At 40.7% G+C, this 24319-nt stretch overlaps 1 protein-coding gene across 4 annotated transcripts in view; it reads left to right on the plus strand.

Annotated features, from left to right (window-relative positions):
• Nucleotides 1–24319, plus strand: part of RNF32 (ring finger protein 32) — a 44666-nt gene that overhangs the window by 12088 nt on the left and 8259 nt on the right. For 3 of the 4 annotated variants that reach the window (XM_023640106.2, XM_023640105.2, XM_070266120.1), the window contains 3 exons: nt 635–667; nt 1222–1346; nt 1578–1686. In XM_023640106.2, the coding sequence (XP_023495874.2) occupies nt 635–667; nt 1222–1346; nt 1578–1686 (267 nt within the window). Of the gene's footprint in view, nt 1–634; nt 668–1221; nt 1347–1577; nt 1687–1777; nt 1979–24319 lie in introns of those variants that run through there. The other variant, XM_014739392.3, reaches the window with a different exon arrangement.

Below are 24319 nucleotides of genomic sequence, written 5' to 3' on the forward strand. Positions count from 1 at the left end.
CCGTGTCTCCTCCTTCCAGAAGAACCACTACGTTTGTCTTTATTCAGTCTAAGCTTCTGTCTTTTGTCACAGCCCAGAATATCACTATTTGGTGGGGAATTTGTGCCACAGAGAAATGATACTTTCCTCTGAGCACACTTTCCCTGCATTTAAAAAAGAAAAAGTGATTCATATGTCTAGGATTCATTGCTATTTAAATCTGAATGTCTGAATTATATCTCAATAAAGCTGTGATTTAAAAAACATTTCTGAGTGCAGTTTCTGAACCAAGGCCTGGACAGAGGTGTCTGCCCCTCCTCCCCGCCAGTCTGCGTCCCGCTCGGGGCTGCCCGCAAACACACCTCTCTCCTAACTGGCCTCTCTAAGGATGCGCTCATTCTAATGGCTAATAGAAATTAGTGTGTTTGACGGTTTAGATTGTTAAGCTAGTTTCTCTTGTTGAGATTATATACCTGTGCTGTGCTAAACTTAAGCACTAAATATTATAAATTCGAGGTTATTAATCTGCTTAATTTTTCAAAGAAACACACTTACCTTTTAAGCATTCAGAGTTTTTCTTTTAATTAATGCATTTACGCTGCTTCTCTTTTAAACTAATTTAAACTTCAAACATTTTTCATCTTCCCGTGCACAGGTGCTGCTTTCATGTTCCCACGTGTTTCACAGGGTGAGTAAACCCTGCCTCCCCGCCCTCGGACAGCGTGCCACACGTCGTCCTTGCAGCTCGGAGGTGGAGCTGCTGTTAGTCAGTCAGTCTCCTAGAAAGAGCCACTTGTCTTATCCATAATCACCGTTGACAGTTAGAAATACGACGTCAGGCTACCGTACAGTTCATCCTGTTTTGAAAATCATGAACATTATGTGACAAGAGCCACAAATGTCTGTGTGGCCGACTGTTGCTAGTGACGGGCATCCGAGTGGGTGGCACCCCCTCCCTGTGAGTTAGCTGCGTGGCAGCCCAACACACGGGCCATCTGCCTTCACCCGGGCTGTCTGCAGGAGTTTTTGATGTAGCTGCATGTATATTCTTGTAAAGTATCACTTTTGGAGCAAGTTTCATGAGGAAGGTGTTAACATCTGATGAAACTTCTTTGCTTCATAAACTAAATTGGACTAAGTCTCATAATTATGAGAGAAAAGAACACTATAATTACATTAGAAGTAAAAAAGTTGTTTATAAGTAATCGCTCATAAAATTTTAAGTGAAATGTTTCTCTTCAGGCATGCCTTCAGGCTTTTGAAAAGTTCACAAATAAAAAAACCTGTCCTCTCTGTAGAAAGAACCAGTATCAAACCAGGGTGATTCACGACGGGGCCCGGCTCTTCAAAATAAAGTGTGCGACCAGGTGAGGGGAGCCCCTGGTCCTGCGGGCCCAGCCCGCGGGGACACACTCCACTGCAGCGTCCGCGTGGACACTGGAGGTCAAACCACAGAACTGGCTTAACAGGTGGGGGGTTTGACCACTCCCCATGGCCGTCGTCGCTGGGGGCTTCACAGCGCAGGCTCCTCGCAAGTTCTGGAACGCTTGTTAAAATAAAGCATCCTGAGTGAGTCGTTTCAAACGTCCGTGTTCTAGGATCCAAGCCGCCTGGAGGGGACACGTGGTTAGAAAGTGGTACCGAGAGCTGAGGAAGACGGTGCCTCCCACCGATGCCAAGTTGAGGAGAAGATTCTTTGAAGAAAAGGTAGGCACAGACCCTTAGTTCTCCTGACGGTGACTCGCTGGGTCAGAGGCGAGCAGAGGTGGGGAGGCTCCGAGACGCGCTTCCTGTTTAGGCTTTCGAGACGTGACTGAGACGCTGCTGCTGACCCTCTTCAACTGAAACTGCCTTTCCAATCCACATGGTAAACTATTTTCAGATTCTTTTCTAGTTAAATCATAAAATTCAAAAAATTGGAATAAGGTTAAATTCAAAGCAACTTTTGTTTGGCCATTTCATGACAAATGTTTAAATAAACTGATGTTTTCAGATAAAAGAATGGAAGCAAGCTTAAGTTTTTCACATCCCCTGAACTGCACGCAAACAAACGGAAGGAAACTTAGAACAATAAAGACCCACATGCTACTGTTTTATGAAGTGCCTCCTTGGGCCTCATGGGATCACCAAATTTGAGAGTTTTAGAAATGAATTCAGTTTCTACCCTTTTAACCATTTTTTTCTTTTATTTTTACTTTGTTTTGGCTTAACAATTTTCCGTTATTGTACCCCATGCAAAAGGACCGGCACGGCTGTGGAGGGAGTGGGGAACGGCCCACTCCCAGCCCCTCGGCTGTGGCATCAGCTGGCGCCAGCTGGCTCACCTGCCGCAGGCGGGTGTGATCCTCACCTTGCCGAGCTGTGCTGGGAGTGAGCACACTGTTTACTAAGGCCCAGTGCCCAGCAGGCACTTGAAAATGTGTTTACTGTAAATGCTAATATATGGTTTCAGTTCTTTCCGTCCGTCGTTAGATGTCGTGATGCTCCACGTTGTTCCACGGCGCTCTGTGAGAGAGGGCGTTAGCTAATGTACGGTTTCAGTTCTTTCCGTCCGTCGTTAGATGTCGTGATGCTCCACGTTGTTCCACGGCGCTCTGTGAGAGAGGGCGTTAGCTAATGTACGGTTTCAGTTCTTTCCGTCCGTCGTTAGATGTCGTGATGCTCCACGTTGTTCCACGGCGCTCTGTGAGAGAGGGCGTTAGCTAATGTACGGTTTCAGTTCTTTCCGTCCGTCGTTAGATGTCGTGATGCTCCACGTTGTTCCACGGCGCTCTGTGAGAGAGGGCGTTAGCTAATGTACGGTTTCAGTTCTTTCCGTCCGTCGTTAGATGTCGTGATGCTCCACGTTGTTCCACGGCGCTCTGTGAGAGAGGGCGTTAGCTAATGTACGGTTTCAGTTCTTTCCGTCCGTCGTTAGATGTCGTGATGCTCCACGTTGTTCCACGGCGCTCTGTGAGAGAGGGCGTTAGCTAATGTACGGTTTCACTTCATCTTTCCGTCCGTCGTTAGATGTCGTGATGCTCCACGTTGTTCCACGGCGCTCTGTGAGAGAGGGCGTTAGCTAATATACGGTTTCAGTTCTTTGTGTCCGTCGTTAGATGTCGTGATGCTCCACGTTGTTCCACGGCGCTCTGTGAGAGAGGGCGTTAGCTAATGTACGGTTTCAGTTCTTTCCGTCCGTCGTTAGATGTCGTGATGTTCCGCGTTGTTCCACGGCGCTCTGTGAGAGAGGGCGTTAGCTAATATACAGTTTCAGTTCTTTGTGTCCGTCGTTAGATGTCGTGATGCTCCACGTTGTTCCACGGCGCTCTGTGAGAGAGGGCGTTAGCTTCAAGTTGCTCAGACGAAACTCCTCACAGGCGCTTTCTTGAAATGGTCATTTGTGGAAGTGCCCCTGACACATTTCTTTGGATCTTTTCTATACATGTTTTTAGCTCGCACTCCCATTTGGAACAATGAGTGATAGAAAATGACTCTTTATTGTTTAAAGGAATCCCTTTCCTCCCCCAATGATGACTTCCTTGAGCACGTAGCGCATGACGAGCCTCCGTCCTGGGCTGTGGGTGGAGAAGCCGACGTCCACAGCTCGCTCCTGGTCCTCTGACTCCCAGTCTGGCTGAGGTGCTGATCCCTGTGCACCCTCATGTGCACCTCAAGCCTCACCGTCCCTCCACGTACCCGGGCTGAGGGGGCTTCTTGAAAGTGTCGCAGACCTGCTTAGGGCATGCTAAAAGTAAGTGATTTCAGCTGGACTATAAAGCAGTGTGATAGCAGATTTTTTCCAGTTCCCTTCCTAATCACTTAGGTGATGGTTCCAAGCAATGTAGTTTTCAATACGTGCAAAAGAAAATGAGAATCGTGGCTCGCAGCGGTTTCAGCACACCTCAGATGCGACCAAGAGAACACGCACGATTGTCCTCAGGAGAAGGTCGCCAGTCAATGCAATATGTGCGCAAATTACCTCAAAATACTGTGTGTCTCAAAGACACAGAGGCTCACCCGGTGGTGGAGAGGTCAGCTTCTGCGGCAAGGGCAGTCTCAGCACGCCTAGAGGCACCAGAACCGCTGAGCCCGTCCTGGCCTTGCGAGGGGCCCTCCCTCCTGCTGTGGGGGCGGGGCGGGGGGGGGGGGGGCGGACTGTGACTGGCTCTGGCAGGATGGGCGGCTCCTGCAGCGGCTCTGGCTGTGGGGGAAGTGGAGGGAGACAGGAGAAGGGGTGAGAGGCTGTGGATAGAGAAGCTGCAAATCTCTTTTTTTCTACATTTATATAAGAAAAGGTACATCCTCCAAGTCATTCATGCCCCTTCCAGCATGAATTGGGGTGCAAAGGACTTTCAGGGAAAGACAGAGTCCTGGGAAAGACCGCTTCCTATTTCTGGTTACAAGTGGTCATGTGAAAAGCTTTCCATTGTTCCGCGCCACCCAGTTCTTTTTCAAACATCCCCATTTTACAAAAGCAGCAGCAAATCAGCTGAAATTGCTGATAATTTGCTGGGTGAGAAGAATGTGTGCCACTCTCATTTTTTCATGGTCAGCGAGCCTTTCCTCTTTAAAAGCTAGACAGCGGGGCCGGCTCCATGGCCGAGTGGTTAAGTTTGCACTCCGCTGCGGCAGCCCGGGGTTCAGATCCTGGGCACGGACATGGCACTGCTCCTCAGGCCACGTTGAGGCGGCGTCCCACATCCCACAACTAGAAGGACCTGCAACTAAGATATACAACTATGTACGGGGCGGTGGGGGGGGGGGGGGGGGGAGTTGGGGAGATAAAGCAGAAAAAAAATAAAGAAGATTGGCAACAGTTGTTAGCTCAGGTGCCAGTCTTAAGCTGGACAGCAGCACGCTGGCCTCCCTTCCGGATCTCAGCTCCCCTGAGTTTACCGTCTACGTTTAAAAAGTCGTTGTCCATCGACCAGGATAACAGTTTCAACCTAACCTAGAGTCTCTATGCTCACTCCCTGTAGTCAACCTGGTTTTTGGGGCCAATTAGCATTTTCTCAGCAATGTCTTTCATCTCAAGGACTGGTAATCTCTTGTGTTGTCAGTCCTTCTCAAGTCAGGAAATGACTGCCTTCCACAACTGTTCTTCATCCTTCTCTTATGTTTTTTTTCATGCTTTTCTATATTCTGGACAGGAAGTCTTATTCTCTGAGTTACTTGTGGCAATTCTAATATATAATAGTGCATTGGATCTCAAATCAGAAATTATTCATTGTTTTCTCATACAAAATTTTAATTACAGATTTGATAGTCATTTTACTGTATGTGTATAAATATTTTCTTATTTGCATGCATCATCGTATAACTTTTGAAAATACTGGCTACACTTTGCTTTCACATAAAGAGTCAAGAGGCTCAACTGATTATACCTACACCATAATTCAGATCATTCTTCCCCGAAAGCATTTTAATTTAGTGAAGTTAGACTCATAATTTGTTGCATAAATAGGCATTTTATAATTGACTCTGCTTTTGATTTTTTAATTAACTCTAGAATCCCCAGCTCTCTGCCAGTTTCCTAACCTTCTCTGCAATTTCTTCACCCTCACTCAGCTCACTGCTCCCATGTGGCCGTAAACAACTGAAATCTGTAAGCTCCAACCTTCACATTGGCAGTAGGTACATACTCTTGTCACTGCTCCTGGTTGCCCATATGGGTATAGGCCTTAGATGCTTAAATGCCTATGTAGGCAGAGCCCAGAGGCTGCCCTTTAGGATAGAGTTCACTTCTTATCATTACTGAGTGACTCTTGCAATTTGACAATTTTTTCCTACCTTTTTCAACTTGATGGAACTCACTTGCTGAGCTATAGGCATGCTGTAGGAAATGTTAATCTACAATTTTAATCTATAGTTTTAAAATACCAATATGTTTTAATGGAATCTGAAAGATTTTTGAACTAGTTTACTGAATTTCACATGACCCAGGATTCTATAGATGCATCAAAACTATATGGATGTATACACAAAGGATAGTTTGAGAACTGAGGTCAATAAGTTAGTATAAACTATTGGGTGAAAGATTGTTGAGGAATAGGATATTCTCACAGTCTCGAAATATCACCCCACAGATCACTTATAATTTACAAAGAGAATGAGAAGTCTTTACATTGGAAAAGTGTGGTAGACATACTCTCAGCCCAGTGACCAAAATTACCAATAATTGGACAAATTGACACCATGCCCCTAATATACAGGGTGTACTGGGAGAAAACACTGCCTTTGCACCTTCATGCCAAAATGCTTAACCTGAACCTAATCATGAGAAAACCTGTAATCAGGTAAACCCAAAATGAGGAATATTCTGCAAAACAACTGGCTTCAGCTATAAAATGTCAATGTCATAAGGGAAAAAAATGGCTGCAGAATGTTCTAGAATAAAGTCTGAGAGATATAACCTTTAAATGTAATGAGACATCTTTGATTGGATCCTGCATCAAAACCAAAATAAAACAAGTGCTGTAATGGGGATACTTGGGAACGTAACTGTGGATCTTATACTATGCAGTGGTGACACATCACTGTGACATCTCCGTAGCTGTTCATGGCATTGTCACAATCAAGTAGTGTCCTGGTTCTTAGGAGAGGACACATGCTGAAGGGTTCAGGGGTGAAGTGTTGTGATGTTTGCAACTAATCCTTAAATAGATTGTGCACTCACACATATATACAGAAAAGAGAATACAAGTGCAGTGAAATGTTAACAATTAAAATGTAAAGATAAACTGTAGCAGTGTAGACATAGGACACACAGTTTCTAAATCCCAGGGAGTTGGGCTTGGCTAGGAAATGAGAAGGAAAGGGAGGATGGGAGAAGAAGGGGAGAGGGTAAAAACAAAAATGACATTCACCCTTATACCAAAATATATTCCATATGGAACAAAGAGTTAAATATAAAAACTGAAACATAGTAATTTTAGAAGAAAGCATTATAAAATAACTTATGATCTGGAAGTAGGAAAGACCTTTCTAGTAGGATTTTTTAAACCACACACACACACACACACACACACACACAAATACTAGAGGAACTGATTGGTAACTACATAAAATTTCAAACCTTATGTATAGGGAGAAAAAATAAAAAGACCAATGACAAAGCAGAAAAATTTGTATTTGTAATTAAAGGACTAGAAGCAAATTTCCATAATATGTTACAAGCAGTTTACTGAAGAAGGACTACAGATGTATGATTACTATATAAAAAGATGCTCAACCTTATTAATAGTTAAATAAAACTAAAATAAAAAATAACCTGTTTCACCTATTAGATTGGAAAGAATTGAAAAGTTTGATGATAATTATCTAGTGCTGATAAGAATAAGAGGGAAATGGACATTCTTATACGCCATCACTAGAACCAAGAATGTACCATCCTACTGGCTGATCCATTCTCTAGAAAGTTACCCTACAGATAATACTCATAAATGTTTGCTATGGTATATTCATGAGTATGTTTAATATAGCAATGATTATCAAATAGAACCATAAACAACCAAGGAGTCCACCACCAAGGAAACATTCATACAATGATGACAACACAGCAGTTATAAAGACCAAGGTAGATATGTATGTGGATATAAAAAGATTTCCAGCAAAAGTCAGGAAAAAGCAACAAGAAAGGATAATGAGTAGAAAAAGTAAGATGATAGGATTAAAACATAACCGTAATTACAACAAACATGACTGAGATAAACTTCCCTATTAACAAACTCTTGAATTACCTTGCAAAAAAATCTACTAATAGCTGCTTCTGAGAGACACATTTTAATCAAATGAAACAAAAAATGTTCTATATAAAGGCATGCTCAAAAATAACTGAGGAGGAGTGGCGTCAGCATGGTGGCGGAGTGAGCTCTTCCCTTAGACTCTCCCCCTAAGGTACAATGAGAAGGACACTCATAAACCAGCAGAGGACATTCACACAACACAACAGATGTCTGAGAGATCCATGCAGCCACCCCTCTGAAGGTGGAGGTGCTGGACCCCCCGGAGGAAGAGGAAGGAGATAAGGGGATCTCCTCTCCCTCCCCAGCTGCGACCCAGGGCATGGGACTGTGCACAGCTCTGAGAAAAGGTGGGGGCAGCTCTCCATGGGAATGCCATTGCTATCTCAGTTTCCTGCCAGCCATGGGAAAGCTCACACAGAGGAGGCTAAGCTATTGTGGGGGTGTCTTCATCAAGCCAGCACCCCAGAAGGGCAAACAGCAAGGGCAGAGCGAGAACACCCCTGGGATCATGCACATGAAAGAAAGCGCCCCTCCCCCTGCCCAGTGCACCAGCTCGGCTGGTCACCCAAAGCAAGGGAGCCCCGCCAGAGCACATGCACGTGTGTTAATAAATCAGCATCTGCCAGCAGGCAATTGCAGACAGGCCCTCTCAGCACAGATGCCAAAGGACAGGCACTGATGCCAGGGAGCGCCACAGGTGCAGAATACACAGCTCCTGCCCCGCTTCCAGTGGTGGCAGGTGGAACCTGTGACCAGATACTACCACTATGCGAAGGCACAAATCTACCCCATCAAATAATATGAGGAGGTATATTAATACTCCAGACCAGGAGGGAAATGACAAGCACCCAGAATAAATCCTGAAGGCGCAGAAACTTACAATCTAAATGACAGAGAATTCAACATAGCTATCACTAAAAAACTCAACGAGTTACAAGAAAATTCAGAGACAGTTCAATGAAATCAGGAATACAATTAGTGAACAGAGGGACTTCTTCACAAAAGAGATTGAAACTATTAAAAAAAATCAGAAATGTTGGAGATGAAAAACACAATGAAGGAAATAAAGAAAAATTTGGAGTCCTTGAATAACAGAGCTGACATTATATAGGACAGAATTAGTAATTTAGAGGACAGAAATATAGAAATGCTTCAGATGGAAGAGGAGAGAGAACTAAAACTAAAAAGAAATGAAGAAATTCTCCAAGAAACACCCGACTCAATTAGGAAAGGCAGCATAAGGATTGTAGGTATTCTAGAAGTAGAAAGGAGCAGGAAGCTTGTTCAAAGAAATAATGGCTAAGAATTTCCAAAACCTGAGGAAGGAGCTGGAATTACAAGTAAAAGAAGCTAATAGAACTCCTATGTAAAAAGACCTTCTTGGGGCCAGCCCTGTGGCCAAGTGGTTAAGTTCACTTTGGCGGCCCAGGGTTTCACCAGTTTGGATCCTGGGTGCAGACTTGGCACCGCTCATCAGGCCATGCTGAGGTGGCGTCCCACAACCAGAAGGACCTACAACTAGAGTATACACCTATGTACTGGGGGGCTTTGGGGAGAAGAAGAAGAAGGAAAAAAAGAAGACTGGCAACAGATGTTAGCCCAGGTGCCAATATTTGAAAAGAAAAAGACCTTCTCAAAGGCATATAGTAGTAAAACTGGCAAAAGTCAATGACAAAGAAAAAATAGTAAGGGCAGCAAGACAGAATAAAATGACCTATGAAGCCTATCAGGCTTTAAGTGGATTTCTCAGCAGAAATCTTAAAGGCTAAGAGAGAGTGGAATGATATGTGCAAAGTTCTGAAAGACAAAAACTTTCAACCAAGAATACTCTATCCAACAAAAATATCCTTCAGAAATAAAAACTCTCCCAGATAAACAAAAGCTAAGGAAGTTCATCACCACAGACCTCCCTCCCCCAACAAGAAATGATCAAGAAGGCCCTCATACCTGAAAAAAGAAAAAAGGGTTTACAAAGCCTTGAGCCAGGAGATAAATAGGCAGACAAAATCAGAAAATTGCAGCTCTCTATCAGAACAGGTTAGCAAACAATTATAACATTAAAGATAAAGGGAAGGAAAACATCAAAAATAAGTATAATTTTGTCATTTTAACCACAAACTCATAGCACAAAAGAGAATAAGTTGTGACAACAGTAACTTAGAAGGGGAAGAGTAAAGGGATGGAACCTGCTTAGATTAAGGAAATAAGAGGCTATCAGAAAATGGACTATCTCATCTGCAAGATTTTACATACAAACCTCATGGTAACCACTAAGCAAATAATTAGAGCAGAGACGCAACTGCTATATAAAGAGAAAACTGAGAAAACCATCATAGAGAACTACCAAACTGAAGTGGCAGTCTGAAATAGACAGGACAAGAAACAAGGGAAATAAGAACGACCAGAGAACAAGGGACAGAACGGCAGCATTAAGCCCTCAGCCATCAAGAATCACTCCAAATGCAAACGGATTGACGTCTCCAATCACAAGACACAGCGTGGCAGAGTGGATTAAAAAATAAGACCCAACACTATGCTGCCTCCAGGAAAAAAAAATCTCAGCTCTAAGACAAACACAGGCTCACAGTGAAGGGATGGAAGATGATACTCCAAGCTAATCGCAACAAAAGAATGCAGGTTTTGCCATATTTATGTCAGACAAAATAGACTTCAAGATAAAAAAAGGCAATGAGGCAAAGAGGGGCAGTATATAATGATAAAAGCGACACTTCACCAAGAAGACATAACACTTATAAATATATATGCACCTAAGACAAGAACACCAAAGTACATACAGCAACTATTAACAAACCTAAAGGAGATTTTAACAACAACACAATAATACTAGGGGACCTTAACAACCACTTACATCAATGGATAGGTCATCCAGACAAAAAGTCAACAAGGAAATAGTGGACTTAAACAAAAATCTAGACCAGGCGGACTTAACAGATATATACAGAACACTCCATCCAAAAACAGCAGAATAGGGGCCAGCCTGGTGGCTCTGCAGTTAAGTTTGCACATTCTGCTTCGACGGCCCGGGATTCGCTGTTCACGTATAAAGTAGAGGAAGATTGGCATGGATGTTAGCTCAAGGCCGGTCTTCCTCAGCAAAAAGTGGAGGATTGGCAGCAGATATTAGCTCAGGGCTAATCTTCCTCAAAAAAAAAATGATGAAAAGCAAAAACAGCAGAATACACATTCTTCTTAAATGCACATGGAACATTCTCAAAGATAAGACCATATGTTGGGAAACAAGGCAAGCCTCAATAAATTTAAGAAGATTGAAATAATAAGCATCTTTTCAGACCATAATGCTCTGAAACTAGAAATTGACTACAAGAAAAAAGCTGGGAAAGTGAAAAATATGTGGAGACTAAACAACGTGCTACTGAACAACCAATGGATCATTGAAGAAATTAACAGGGAAATAAAAAAATATCTGGAGACAAATGAAAATGAAAATACACCATACCATCTCATATGGGATACCGCAAAAGTGGCCCAAAGAGGGAGATTCATAGCACCGCAGGCCCACCTTAACAGACCAGAAAAATCTCAAACAGTCTTAAACTACACCTAACAGAACTAGAAAAAGAAGAACAAACAAAGCCCAAAGTCAGGAGAAGGAGGGAAATAATAATTATTAGAGCAGAAATAAATGAAATTTAAACAAAAAATACCAGTAGAAAGGATCAATGAAACTAACAGCTTGTCCTTTGAGAAGGTAAACAAAATTGACAACCCTTGGCCAGACTCACTAAGAAAAAAGAGACAAGGCTCAAATACAAAAACTTAGGAATGAAAGAGGAGAAATTACAATGGATACCACAGATATACAAAGGACTATAAGAGAATACTATGAAAAAACTATATGCCAACAAATTGGACAATCTAGAAGAAATGGATAAATTATTAGACTCATACAACCTCCCAAAACTGAGTCAAGAAGAAATAGAGAATCTGAATAGACCAATCACAAGTAAAGAGATTGAAACAGTAATCAAAAACCTCCCAAAAAATAAAAGTCCAGGACAAGATGGCTTCTCTAGAGAATTCTACCAAACATTCAAAGAATATTTAATACCTATCCTTCTCAAACTTTTCCAAAAAATTGAAGAAGATGGAATAGTTCCTAACATGTTTTACAAGGCCAACATCACCCTGATGCCAAAGCCAGACAAGGACAGCACCAAGAAGGAAAATTACAGGCCAATATCACTGATAAACATAGATGCAAAAATCCTCAACAAAATATTGGCAAACTGAGTACAGCAATACATTAAAAGGATCATACACTATGATCACATGGAATTTATACCAGGGACACAGGGATGGTTCGACATCTGCAAATCAATCAGTGTGATACACCACATTAACAAATGAAGAATAGAAACTACATGATCATCTCAACAGATGCAGAGAAAGCATTTGACAAGATCCAACATCCATTTATGATAAAACCTTGCAATAAAATGAGTATAGAAGGAAAATACTTCAACATAATAAAGGCCATATATGACATACCCACAGCCAGCATCATAATCACCAGGGAAAAACTGAAAGCCATCCCTCTGAGAACAGGGACAAGACAAGGGTGCCCACTCTCACCACTCTTATTCAACATAGTACTGGAGGTTTCGACCAGAGCAATTAGGCATGAAAAGAAATAAAGGGCATCCCCATTGGCAATGAAGAAGTCAAACTCTCGCTGTTTGCAGACAGCATAATTTTATATAGAGAAAACCCTAAAGAATCAATCAGAAAACTATTAGAAATAATCAACAACTACACCAAAGTTGCAGGGTACAAAATCAACTTACAAAAATCAGTTGCATTTCTATACTCTAATAACAGACTAACAGAAAGAGAACTCAAGAATACAATCCTGTTTACAATCGCAAAAAAAATATCTAGGAATAAATTTAACCAAGGAGCTGAAAGAGCTATACAATGAAAACCATAAGACAGTATCGAAAGAAATCGATGATGACATAAAGAAATGGGAAGATATTCCATGCACATGGATTGGAAGAATAAATACAGTTAAAATGTCCACACTACCCAAAGCAATCTACAGATTCAATGCAATCTCAATCAGAATCCTAATGACATTCTTCATAGGAATAGAACAAAGAACCCTAAAATTCATATGGGGCATCAGAAGACACTGAATAGCTAAAGCAATCCTGAGAAAAAAACTAAGCTGGAGGCATCACAATCCCTGATTTCAAAATATACTACAAAGCTATAGTAATCAAAACAGCATGGTACTGGTATGAAAACAGACACACAGATAAATGGAATAGAATTGAAAGCCAAGAAATAAAACCATACATCTATGGACAGCTAATCTTTGACAAAGGAGCCAAGAACATACAATGGAGAAAGGAAAGTCTCTTCAATAAATGGTGTTAGGAAAAGTGGACAGCCACATGCAAAAGAATGAAAGTAGACCATTATCTTTTGCCATACACGACAAGTAACTCAAAATGGATTAAAGACTTGAAGGTAAGACATGAAATCAGAAAACTCCTAGAAGAAAATATAGGCAGTACGTTCTTTGACATCTGCCTTAGAAGGATCTTTTCAAATACCATGAATACTCAGGCAAGGGAAACAAAAGAAAAAATAAACAAATGGGACTTCATCAGACTAAAGAACTTCTGCAAGTTAAAGGAAACCAGGAACAAAACGAAAAGATAACCCACCAACTGGGAGAAAATATTTGGAAATCGTATATCTGACAAGGGGTTAATCTCCAAAATATCTAAAGAACTCACACAACTCAACAACAAAAAAACAAACATCCTGACCAAAAAGGGGGCAGAATATCTGAACAGACATTTCTCCAAAGAACATATACAGATGGCAAACAGGCACATGAAAAGATGTTCAACATCACTAATCATCAGGGAAATGCAAATCAAAACTACACTGAGATATCACTTTACACCCATTAGAATGACTACAGTTTCCAAGACAAAAATAACAAATGTTGGAGAGGATGTGAAGAAAAGGGAACCCTTATGAACAAAGCTGGTGGGAATGCAAACTGGTGCAGCCACTATGGAAAACAGTACGGAGACTTCTCAAAAAATTAAAAATAGCAATACCATATGACCCAGCTATCCCACTACTGGGTATTTATCCAAAGAACTTGAAATCAACAATTCAGAGAGACTTAATGCAGCCCTATGTTCAGTGCACCACTTTTCACCATAGCCAAGATGTGGAAGCAACCCAAGTGCCCACCGACTGATGACTGGATAAAGAAGATGTGGTATACATACAATGAAATATACTCAGTCAAAAAAAAAGACAGGGGCCGGCCCCATGGCCGAGTGGTTAAGTTCGTGCGATCTGCTGCAGGCGGCCCAGTGTTTCGCTGGTTTGAATCTTGAGTGCGGACATGGCACCGCTCATGAGCCACGCTGAGGCAGCATCCCACATGCCACAACTAGAAGGACCCACAACTAAGAATATATAACTATGTACCGGGGGTCTTTAGGGAGAAAAAGGAAAAAGAAAAATCTTAAAAAAAAAAAAAAAAACAAGACAAAATCATCCCATTTGCAACAACATGGATGGACCTTGAGGGTATTATGTTAAGTGAAATAAGCCAGAGAGAGAGAGACAAACACCATATGATTTCACCCCTATGTGACAGATAAACTAACACATGGACAAAGAGAAAAGATTGGTGGTTACCAGTCAGGAAGAGGGTTGGGAGTGGGCACAAGGAGGAAAGGGGCACATCTATATGATGACTGACAAATAATAATGTACAACTGAAATTTCACAATGTTATAAATTATTATTACCTCAATAAAATAAAAAATATATAAATTTTCAAAAATGAGGCAAATGAAAAAAATGAAATAAAATAAAAAATCACAATAAAATGAATTTTAAAGTGTATTTGGAAATTTAGAATCCAAATTAAACACTATTCTGGTGTTTGTGACAATGAGAACACTAGTATTCTGTGTAAATAGTTAAAAATGTACTCAGAGGACAGTTATTAGTGTCAAGTACATTTACTATTGAACAAGAGAGGTGAAAAATAATGAAATAACAGATCAGAAAGTTAAATAAACAACACTAAAAATTTTTAAATGTAGGAAGTAGAAATTATAAAGATAAAAAAAGTCATTTATTAGGAAAAATGTAAAACTGTTAAGTGAAGCCAATAGCTAGTATTTTGGGAAAAAGAAACTATAAGATAAATATCTCATCAGAGTTTAAAAAACAATAACAACTACAAGGTAAATTCTCACCAGAGTTAAAACAAATTAGATAAAGCAGAATGCAGACACAGAATGGAAGGCATAACCATCTATGTGGAAATCATTTTAAAATTATAAGAGACTATTGTATACAACTTCATGCCATTAAATCTGAAAAAACTACTTGAAATTACTTCCTATAAAAATAACAAACATGGAAAGAAGTATAAAAATTAGAAAAATTATATTAAAGCATCTCCATCTTTACTAAAAAGATATTAACTTTAACAGCCATTCCTAACAATGAGAATCAGCAAACTGGAACTAAATGAAATTCCCTTGTCATAATAAAGACTATATATCAGAAACTAAAAACACATTATTTTAGATAGTGAAACCCTAAAGATGCAAAATAGATTATCCACTATCATCACACTTTGGCCAATCCTTGCCAATGCCGTAATACAAGAAAACAAAATACAGCGTGTGTGTGTGTATAATTCATATATGTTTCTATACATATGGATTTAAAAATCTATAAAATCATTTGAAAAATTATTAGAACTAAATTATTACAAGATGTGCAAATTCAAGATAAATATGCAATAATTAATTGTTTCTTGTAAAGCAACAATAATCAGATATAAAATGCAATGGAACTGGATCCCTTTCATAATCATTAATACCTAAAAATAAACTTAACAAGGAATGTACAAGTACTGATAAGAAAAAATTTTTTTCTAGGGGTGACATCAGCAACATAGCCAAATAAAATATCCCTTGCTCATATCCCCACCCCCAGCAACAACAGTTTAGTATCCATCCATGGGCAAAAGTGCTTTTGCTGGAGCTCTGGGATCCAGCACCATAGACCAAGGGACCCAGGAGGAGTCTCGCCCAGCCATCTGTCAGGCAATAGGCATACACACCCCAGTCCCCGCTGTGGGCCCTGACGTGGCCCATGGACCTGCTCCAGCCCCTCTCTGCCACAGTCTGGGAGCCCTGGAGAGCAGTGCCTTAGACTGTCACCCACAGATGAGAGAGCCTTAGTAGAAGTCCAGGTTTTCTGAGGAAAAGTTCCAGCACACAGTTGGAACAAAAGAATACAAGTTTGGATGCATTAGAGAGGGTCAGAGGAACAATTTGACTTTACCAACATCACCCATCCCCCAAGGAAGCTCAGCTCAACGCCGAGAGAGATCTCACCCGTGATTTCTCCCATGGGGGAAAGTGAGAGCATGAGTGAGCACCTGGCTTCTCCAGCTATGTGGGATGCTGCCCAAGAGGCTCATCTTTCTCTTGCACCATCCAGACTACTGAGTCATGAGCTGCATGACTAGGGGTGGGAAGAGGCTGGGATAACAGCAAATAGGACTCTCAGAGGACATTAAAGAGATGTGGATCCTACTGATGGTGTTGAGGACTCCATCAAGAAGCCTGCCCATGACCTGCTGGGCATACCTCACCTGCAGATCCCCTGCAACTGGCCCCCAGTGCTCCAGGCACCTCATCCACACCCTGTGGCCTGCTCCCTGTGCACACTCCTGATGTGAAAGCAAGCTTTGGCATACAGCTAAGTGAGCACATGAAGAAGCCAGCCCAAATCTGCAGGCCAGGGAGAGACCACAAACTTGGGCTTGAGCTTCACCCTTGGGAGAGCAAAAGGGAGGCTGTCAGTGTCCACCCTGGTGCCTTGCAGGATCGAGAGAAGACACACAAGCTTAAGAATTCTGCTAAAAGAGGGAGCAAGAAGCGTGGAGCAGGTTCATCCATGGAAGGGCTGAGAAAGGTTCAGAATACTTAGCAGGGCTGATGGAAGTTATCCCTCTCCTGAAGTCAGTCAGCGAAGACTGGAGGAAGCAACTGCTAATTCATATGCAAAGACAGCAACACAAGACTTTAAGGAACATAAAAATCAAGGAAACATGACACCACCAAAGGATCACATTAATCTGCCAGTAACAACCCTGAGACATGGAGATCTGTGATTCACCTGACAAATAATTCAGAATAGGTGTTTTATGGAAGTTCTATGACCTACAAGAAAACACAGAAAGACCATTCGACAAAATCATGAAAACAATACATGAACAAAGTGAGTTTAAAAGAGAGAGAGAGACATTTAAAAAGAACCAAACAAATTCTGGAGCTGAAGAATACAGTGAATGAAATGAAGAGTTCAATAGAAAGCATCAACATCAGAAAGGATCAAGCAGAAGAAAGAATCTGTGAAGTAGAAGGCAAAACCTTTGAAATTATCCAGTTAGAGGAGAACAAAGAAAAAAGAATGAAAAAGAGTGAAGCAACCCTACAGGATCTTTGGGATACCATCAAGAGAAGCAATATGCAAATTATTGGAGTCCCAGAAGGAGAAGAGAGGGAGAAGGGAACAGAGAGCTTACTTAAAGAAATATGGCTGAGAACGTCCCAAATTGGGGAGAGATCTGGACATCCGAGTTCATGAAGTTCATAGGCCCCAAACAAACTCAATTTAAAGAGATCTTCTCCAAGATTCATTATAATAAAACTGTCAAAAATCAGTGACAGAGAGAATCTTAAGAGCAGAAAGAAAAAAATAAACTTATAACTTACAAGAGCATGCCTATAGGCTATCAGCAGAAACCTTACAGGCCCAGAGAGAATGAGATGATATATTCAAAATGCTGAAAGGAAAAAACTGCCAACCAAGAATACTCTATCCAGCAAAGTTGTCCTTCAGCAAGACAGAGAGACAAAGACTTTCCCAGACAAACAAAAGCTGAGGGAATTCATCACTACTAGACCTGCCTTATAAGAAATGCTCAAAGTTCTTCAAGCTGAAACAAAAGGACATCAGTTAGTAACATGAAAACATACATGACACACTGGTGACAGTAAGTATATAGTCAAATTCAGGATACTCTAATACTATTGTGATATGGTGGGTTGTTAACCACTTAACTTTCTTATAAAGGTTAAAGGACAAAAGTATTAAAAACAGCTATAGCTACAATAATTCATTAATCAATGCACTATATAAAAAGAGGTAAATTGTGACATCAAAAACATAAAAGGGGGCATAAAAGGGTAGAGTTTTTGTATGTAATTGTATTTAGGTCATCATCAGTGTAAAATAGACTTATATCTTTATGATGTTTTATGTAAGCTTCATGGTAACCACAAAGCAAAACTCTATAGGAAATACACAAAGACAAAGAGAAGGGAATCAGAGCATACTACTACGGAAAATCATCAATTCACAAAGAAGGCAGCAAGACAGGGAGAAAGGTACAAGGGAACCACAAAACAATAAGATCACATTAGTAAGTTCTTACCTATCAATGATTACTCTAAACGTAAGTGGATTAATTTCTCCAATCAAAAGCATAGAATGGCTGGTGGATAAAAGACAAGATCTAACTGTATGCAGCCTACAAGAGAGTCACTTCAGCTTTAAGGACACACATAGGCTTAAAGTGAAGAGACAGAGAAAGATATTCCATGTAAGTGGAAGCCACAAGAGAGCAGAGACAACTGTATTTCTATCAGACAAAACAGACTTTAACTCAAGGCTGCAACAAGAGACAAGGTCACTACAGAATGACAAAGAAGGCAGTTCAGCAAGAGGGTATAACAAAAATTAACTCAAAATGGATCACAGACTTAAACTTAAGACCTGAAACCACAGAACTCCTGAAAGAAAACATAGGGGGAAATCTCCTTGCCTTTGGTCTTGGCATTTTTTGGATATAACACCAAAAGCACAAACAAGAAAAGCAAAAATAAGTAAACACGACTACATCAAGCTAAAAAGCTTCTTCACAACAAAGGAAACAATCAACACAGTGAAAAAACAACCTACAAATTGGGAGAAAATATTTGCAAATCATATATCTGATAAGGGGTTAATATCCAAAATATATAAGGAACTCATAAAACTTTAAAAGCAAAAAAACCAAAAACTAAACATCTGATTAAAAAATGGGCAGAGGAGCTGAGTAGACATTTTTCCAAAGAAGATATACAGATGGGCAACAGGTACACGAACCGGTGCTCTACATCACTAATCATCAGGGAATGCAAATCAAAACCACAGTGAGATATCACCTCACACCTGTTAGAATGACTATTATCAAAAAGACAAAGGGCCGGCCCCGTGGCTGAGTGGTTAAGTTCGCGCACTCTGCTGCGGTGGCCCAGAGTTTCGCTGGTTCAGATCCTGGGTGCAGACATGGCACCGCTCATCAGGCCACATTGAGGTGGCGTCCCGTATGCCACAACTAGAGGGACCTACAACTAAAATATACAACTATGTACTGGGGGAGTTTGGGGAGAAAAAGCAGAAAGAAAAAAAAAAGATTGGCAACAGTTGTTAGCTCAGGTGCCAAACATAAAAAAAAAAAAAAGACAAGAAATCACAAATACTAGGAAAGATGTGGAAAAAAGGGAACCATTTGCAATGTTGGTAGAAATGAAACCTGGTCTAGCCACTGTGGAAAACAGTATGGAGGTTCTCCAAAAAATTAAAAAGAGGACTACTATATTCCAGCAATCCCACTTCTGGGCATTTATCCAAAGGAAGTTAAATAAATCTCAAAGAGACCTGAACCCCCATGTTGATCATGGCACTATTCACAGTAGCCAAGACATGGAGACAATGGAAGTGTCTGTCTATGGATGAATGGGTAATATATATTGTGGAATATTATTCAGCTGTGAGAAAGAAATCACACCTTTGCAACACATGGATGGACCTTGAGAGCCTTATGCTGAGTGAAATAAACCAGACAGAGAACGACAAATACTGTATGATCTCACTTATATGTGCAATCTGGAAAAGTAGAACTCACAGAAACAGAAAGTAGAATGGTGGTTGCAAGAGGCTTGGAGGGGAGAATGGGGAGATGTCGGTCAAAGGTACAGACTTCCAGTTATAAGATGTATAAGTTCTGGGGGTCTAATGTACAGCATGGTGACTATAGTTAACAATACTGTATTATATACTGGAAAGTTGCTAAGAGTAGATCTTAAATGTTCTCACCACAAAAAATAAATGGTAATTATTTATGTAAGGTGATTGGATGTGTTAACTAACCTCATTGTGGTAAACACTTTGCAATATATACATGTATCAAATCATCACATTGTACCCCTTAAACTTACATAGTGTTATATGTGAATGTCATATCTCAATGAAGTTGGGAAAAAATAATTATAATTAAAAATTTTTTTCTGATGAAATAAAAGCCTTGAATAAAATGATTGACATTTTATTTTGGATGTGACTAAAATGTGTTTTCCCCCATTACATAAATTTAATAAAATTTCTAACTCCCAAAGGAATAGGATTGACCATGCATTTGGAATTTTACGGGCACCCTGCCTGCACTCTGCTGTGCTGAGCAGCCCCAGCACAAGCTGGCTGTGCACCGTGGGCACTCCAGCCTACGGGGCAGCTGCCATGGCTTTCCCTGCTCTCCGAAGGCTGGTTTGTAGAAAAAAACACTAAGAAAACACTGGATGGTGATCTGTCCTTGTTGATAAGACAAAATGCACATCTTTATTTGAATTTTTCATAACAATGGAATATTTGCTTATACATATATTAAAGTCTAGGGGTTTTGACTGTTTTCTTGTGCTTTTTTTTTTGGGGGGGGGGGGAAGATTAGCCCTGAGCTAACATCTGTGGCCAATCCTCCTCTTTTTGCTGAGGAAGCCTGGCCCTGAGCTAACATCCGTGCCCATCTTCCTCTACTTTCTATGTGGGTCATCTCCACAGTGTGGCTTGATAAGTGGCATGTAGGTCTGCACTCAGGGTCTGAAGCAGCAAACCCTGGGCCGCCGAAGTGGAGCACGTGAACTTAACTGCTGTGCCACTGGGCTGGCTCCATCTTGTGCTTTTTTAAAAATGTAATCATGTGAGAAGAATAAATATTTTACAGTTAGAAACCAGAACAGCCTAATAACAAATAAACATTAGACATATGAAACGCCTGTCCACCCTGAGTTAGGAAAAAGGAATCCTCACCCAGAAGTGCCTTTAGAAAAGACTTTTATCATAGTTTAATAGTATACGCTATTTTATAAAAATAATTAAATAGCATTTTTCTAGTGATAGAAACAGAATTTTATTTTCATCAAGAAACAAACGTGTTTCCGTAAAAAAAATGTTTCAACTGATTGTTTTCCTTTAAATACCTATAAAAATATTTTGTTTAACATAAGCTTGTGTGTAAAAAGTGACTTTTGAAATCTAGAAATCACAGATTAAGATATTTCAGATAAAAATATAATTCTTGGTCTTGGTTTCTCATTATTTTCCTCCTTCGAGTTTTCCAGAACTGAACATGTGGGCTAAAGTCTAGCCTCCGAAGAATCAGCGTCTATAGGTTTCCTAGTAATACACCCATTAGAAAAACAAATAAATTCCAAAGCCAGAAGGAACAATGACTTTATCAAGACTCCTGTGGGTGGGAGACTAGCTTTGTGACATGGTCAGCAACATTCCAGAAATGCCAGGTTTTCCTACAGAGGCTGGCCTTTCAGCTCTGCCTTTTGAGACTCGTCTTTTCACACGCCTGTTCACCCTGTCACCCTCCGTACAACGTAAATGTGCACGGAACGTGAGACCAATGAACCACTACAGCTGTAGTGTTTGAATTTTAGAAACTGGAAAGTTTACAGAGCAAAATGTGCAGTAAATAATAATATTGGATATGATAAACTCTTAATTATCTGTGGAACAATAGTTCTTTAATATGGGGGTGACGTGCCACGAGTCACATTTCTAAGCTGTATCTCCATTCTGACTATTGGTGAATGTTAATGCGAATTCATTTAATTTTTAGTCTAAATAATTGAAATTTTTTAGTCAATTTGGAATGTCCAAATTGAGTTCCAAGGTCAAAGATAGATAAATGTCAGATCGCTGCCCCCATTAGTCAATGAGATCAAGAAACTGCAACAGTCTCCTTTCTCTCCCAACGATCCATTTCATTTCTGTATTCCAAAGGTTTCCAGATTTGGGGAGTCTAAAGAACTGTCAAAGAGAAATTTGGGGCTCCAAGAAAGTCATTCCCACTTTTAAAAACTTTCTCTTGCCAAGTAAGAGTTAAAAACCATATATTGTCAGAATCATCTCATAAAAGGAAGACTATTTGAGAACCAAAAGAGTAGGAAGCACTTGACCACACACTAAAGGATATTCCTTTACACTGAAGACATTTAGCTTTATAAAAATTTCACTCCATTGACTTGTTTTTCTTTGCTAGCAGATGGGTGAAAATGTCCTTGCCCTCCTTGGAAACCACTGTTTTAGACCAAAGATAAGTTACCTTAAGGGAAAAAGCAGTCTAATTGATAGAAAAGAAGGGCAAAGAGGGATAAGAGTGTGATATTTTTAGGCACAATAAATCAGGAAGTACTTCTTTCCTTTAAAGTTTCAAGATCTTGCCAAGATGGATTTGTTTTTAATAGTCTAGATTAGATTAGCTCCAGCCATTCTATTTTTATAAATTAATCTGTCTTCCTTGTCAAAGAACTGTGGCCTTGCATCTTCACTCCTCTGAAGTGAAGGGATTAACGAAGTCTTTGCTGACTTTAGTTGCCATGCATCTATTGGGGGTTCTAATTAATAAAAACAGAGGCCATCTTTTCACAAACAGTAATGCTTCCATACACTGAGAATGTATCTTCCCAGGTGTGCCTGGCTTTAAATATCATTGGCACGTTCCCAACGAGACTGAACCCGAGCAGTGATGTCGTGTTGCAGTGTGGTTCTTTCAGATAGATTGCTCTCCGGTGGTAGGAACTGAACAGGTCAAAGAGCGGGTTTTGTCCCCATGAGTAAGTGTCAGAGAATTCACCCTGAGTCAGCAGTGCCTTTGTCAGAGCGGGCACCAAGCTGTCCCGGGATGAGACAGTGGTCCTGTGCGCTCCTGCATCCCGTCTTGGGGACTGAGATCAAAGCCCCCGAGAGGTCAGGGGAGACCTGTGCTCATGCCTGTCACCAGTGTGTACTGAAAGCCCAAGTGTTGCCCAGAAGGCAGTGGTTGGTCCTTGAATGCCTTTGATCCTTATCTAGAAATTCTGCTAGCGTATGTCATATAATTGAGGTATGGTCTTTTATTGCTGCAATTAAAACTTTTCAAATGCATTATATTATCTCCACCCAAGCTAAAAGTCCTGCCCATTGTTTAAAAAGTGAGGTTAGTGACTTGTCAGACTGTGGCTGACTTTAGAGGCTGCGCCCCACACCCTCGCAGGAGGCTGCTCTTGCTTTTTTCGTTTACATCTCGCCAAACAGCGTAATGGTCTTAACGTTTGTTTAGTGCTTTGACTTCCTTTATCACATAGAGATGGCAAACATTCTGTTGCTAACCTGAAGGGGCTCCAAGCAGGGACACTGGGAGGATATGAAACCAGTAAAAGCTTATCAACTGATTCATTGATATGCTGTAAATTCCAAGCTTTTCATTTTGCTTTTGAGGGTGGCCATAAGTCAACACATTAGTAAGCAATTTGCTGACATCAAGATGGATCACTTGGAGAGGCCTCCTGGGCAGACAGAGTTCACCTGGGTACTTTTGTTATGTTACTACATTTTTTTAACTGTTTAGCCTGTATGTTACTTGTCAATGACGAGTAATTGCTTTACGTATCAATAACCTGAACTCATAATTACTTATCAAATATCTGAAATATAAGACTTAAAAGGGAAAATATGTGAAGACATGCATTCTTTTGAAAACGGAAAATTTTGTGTATTGTCTGTTTCTCTAGAATTAATATTACCCATTAGTTTAAAAACTAGAACTCAATGGCCTTTTTTTTTTTTTTGCCAGTTCTTGCCCTTTCGCTTACTAGGGGCATCTGACCCATATAACACTGAGGGAGTAAATAAACAAAGAGGGGTGCTGAACACATGAGACTCTGACATTTAAGAAATATTTAAGAATCGCTACACCTGGGACAGTGCTCTGAATTGGCCACAAAAGTATTCAATAAAGGTGGTTTCATTTTTTTAAATATTACCCTTGCTAATTTTCAAATACTTGAAGCTGCTTCAGAACCAGGACAGTCACAGCAGTTCACTCCGAGAAATTTGGCATGAGTATATACCGAAGGATTTGCAGTCTGTTTATTAACAAGCCAATGTCAGTGTAACGATATAGCTAAACGCCCAGGCTTCACTGAATCTGGCCACGGGAAGTAACTTCAAAGTCACTCCGCCCAGGCGTTGTTCCTTCTCTAACCCCCGGAAAGGGCCGTGTGCTTGACTCCGGTGGAATATGTCCTGTGGGGCGTACAGGCGTCCTCCTCTCTAACCTTCCGCAAACCTACAGGCAGAGTTCCTCCCTGCGCGCTCCGGCCTCCCCAGGATGAAGCCCAGGGCTCCTCGGG

Source organism: Equus caballus, chromosome 4, assembly GCF_041296265.1.
Source record: "Equus caballus isolate H_3958 breed thoroughbred chromosome 4, TB-T2T, whole genome shotgun sequence".
NCBI classification, from domain to species: Eukaryota; Metazoa; Chordata; class Mammalia; order Perissodactyla; family Equidae; genus Equus; species Equus caballus.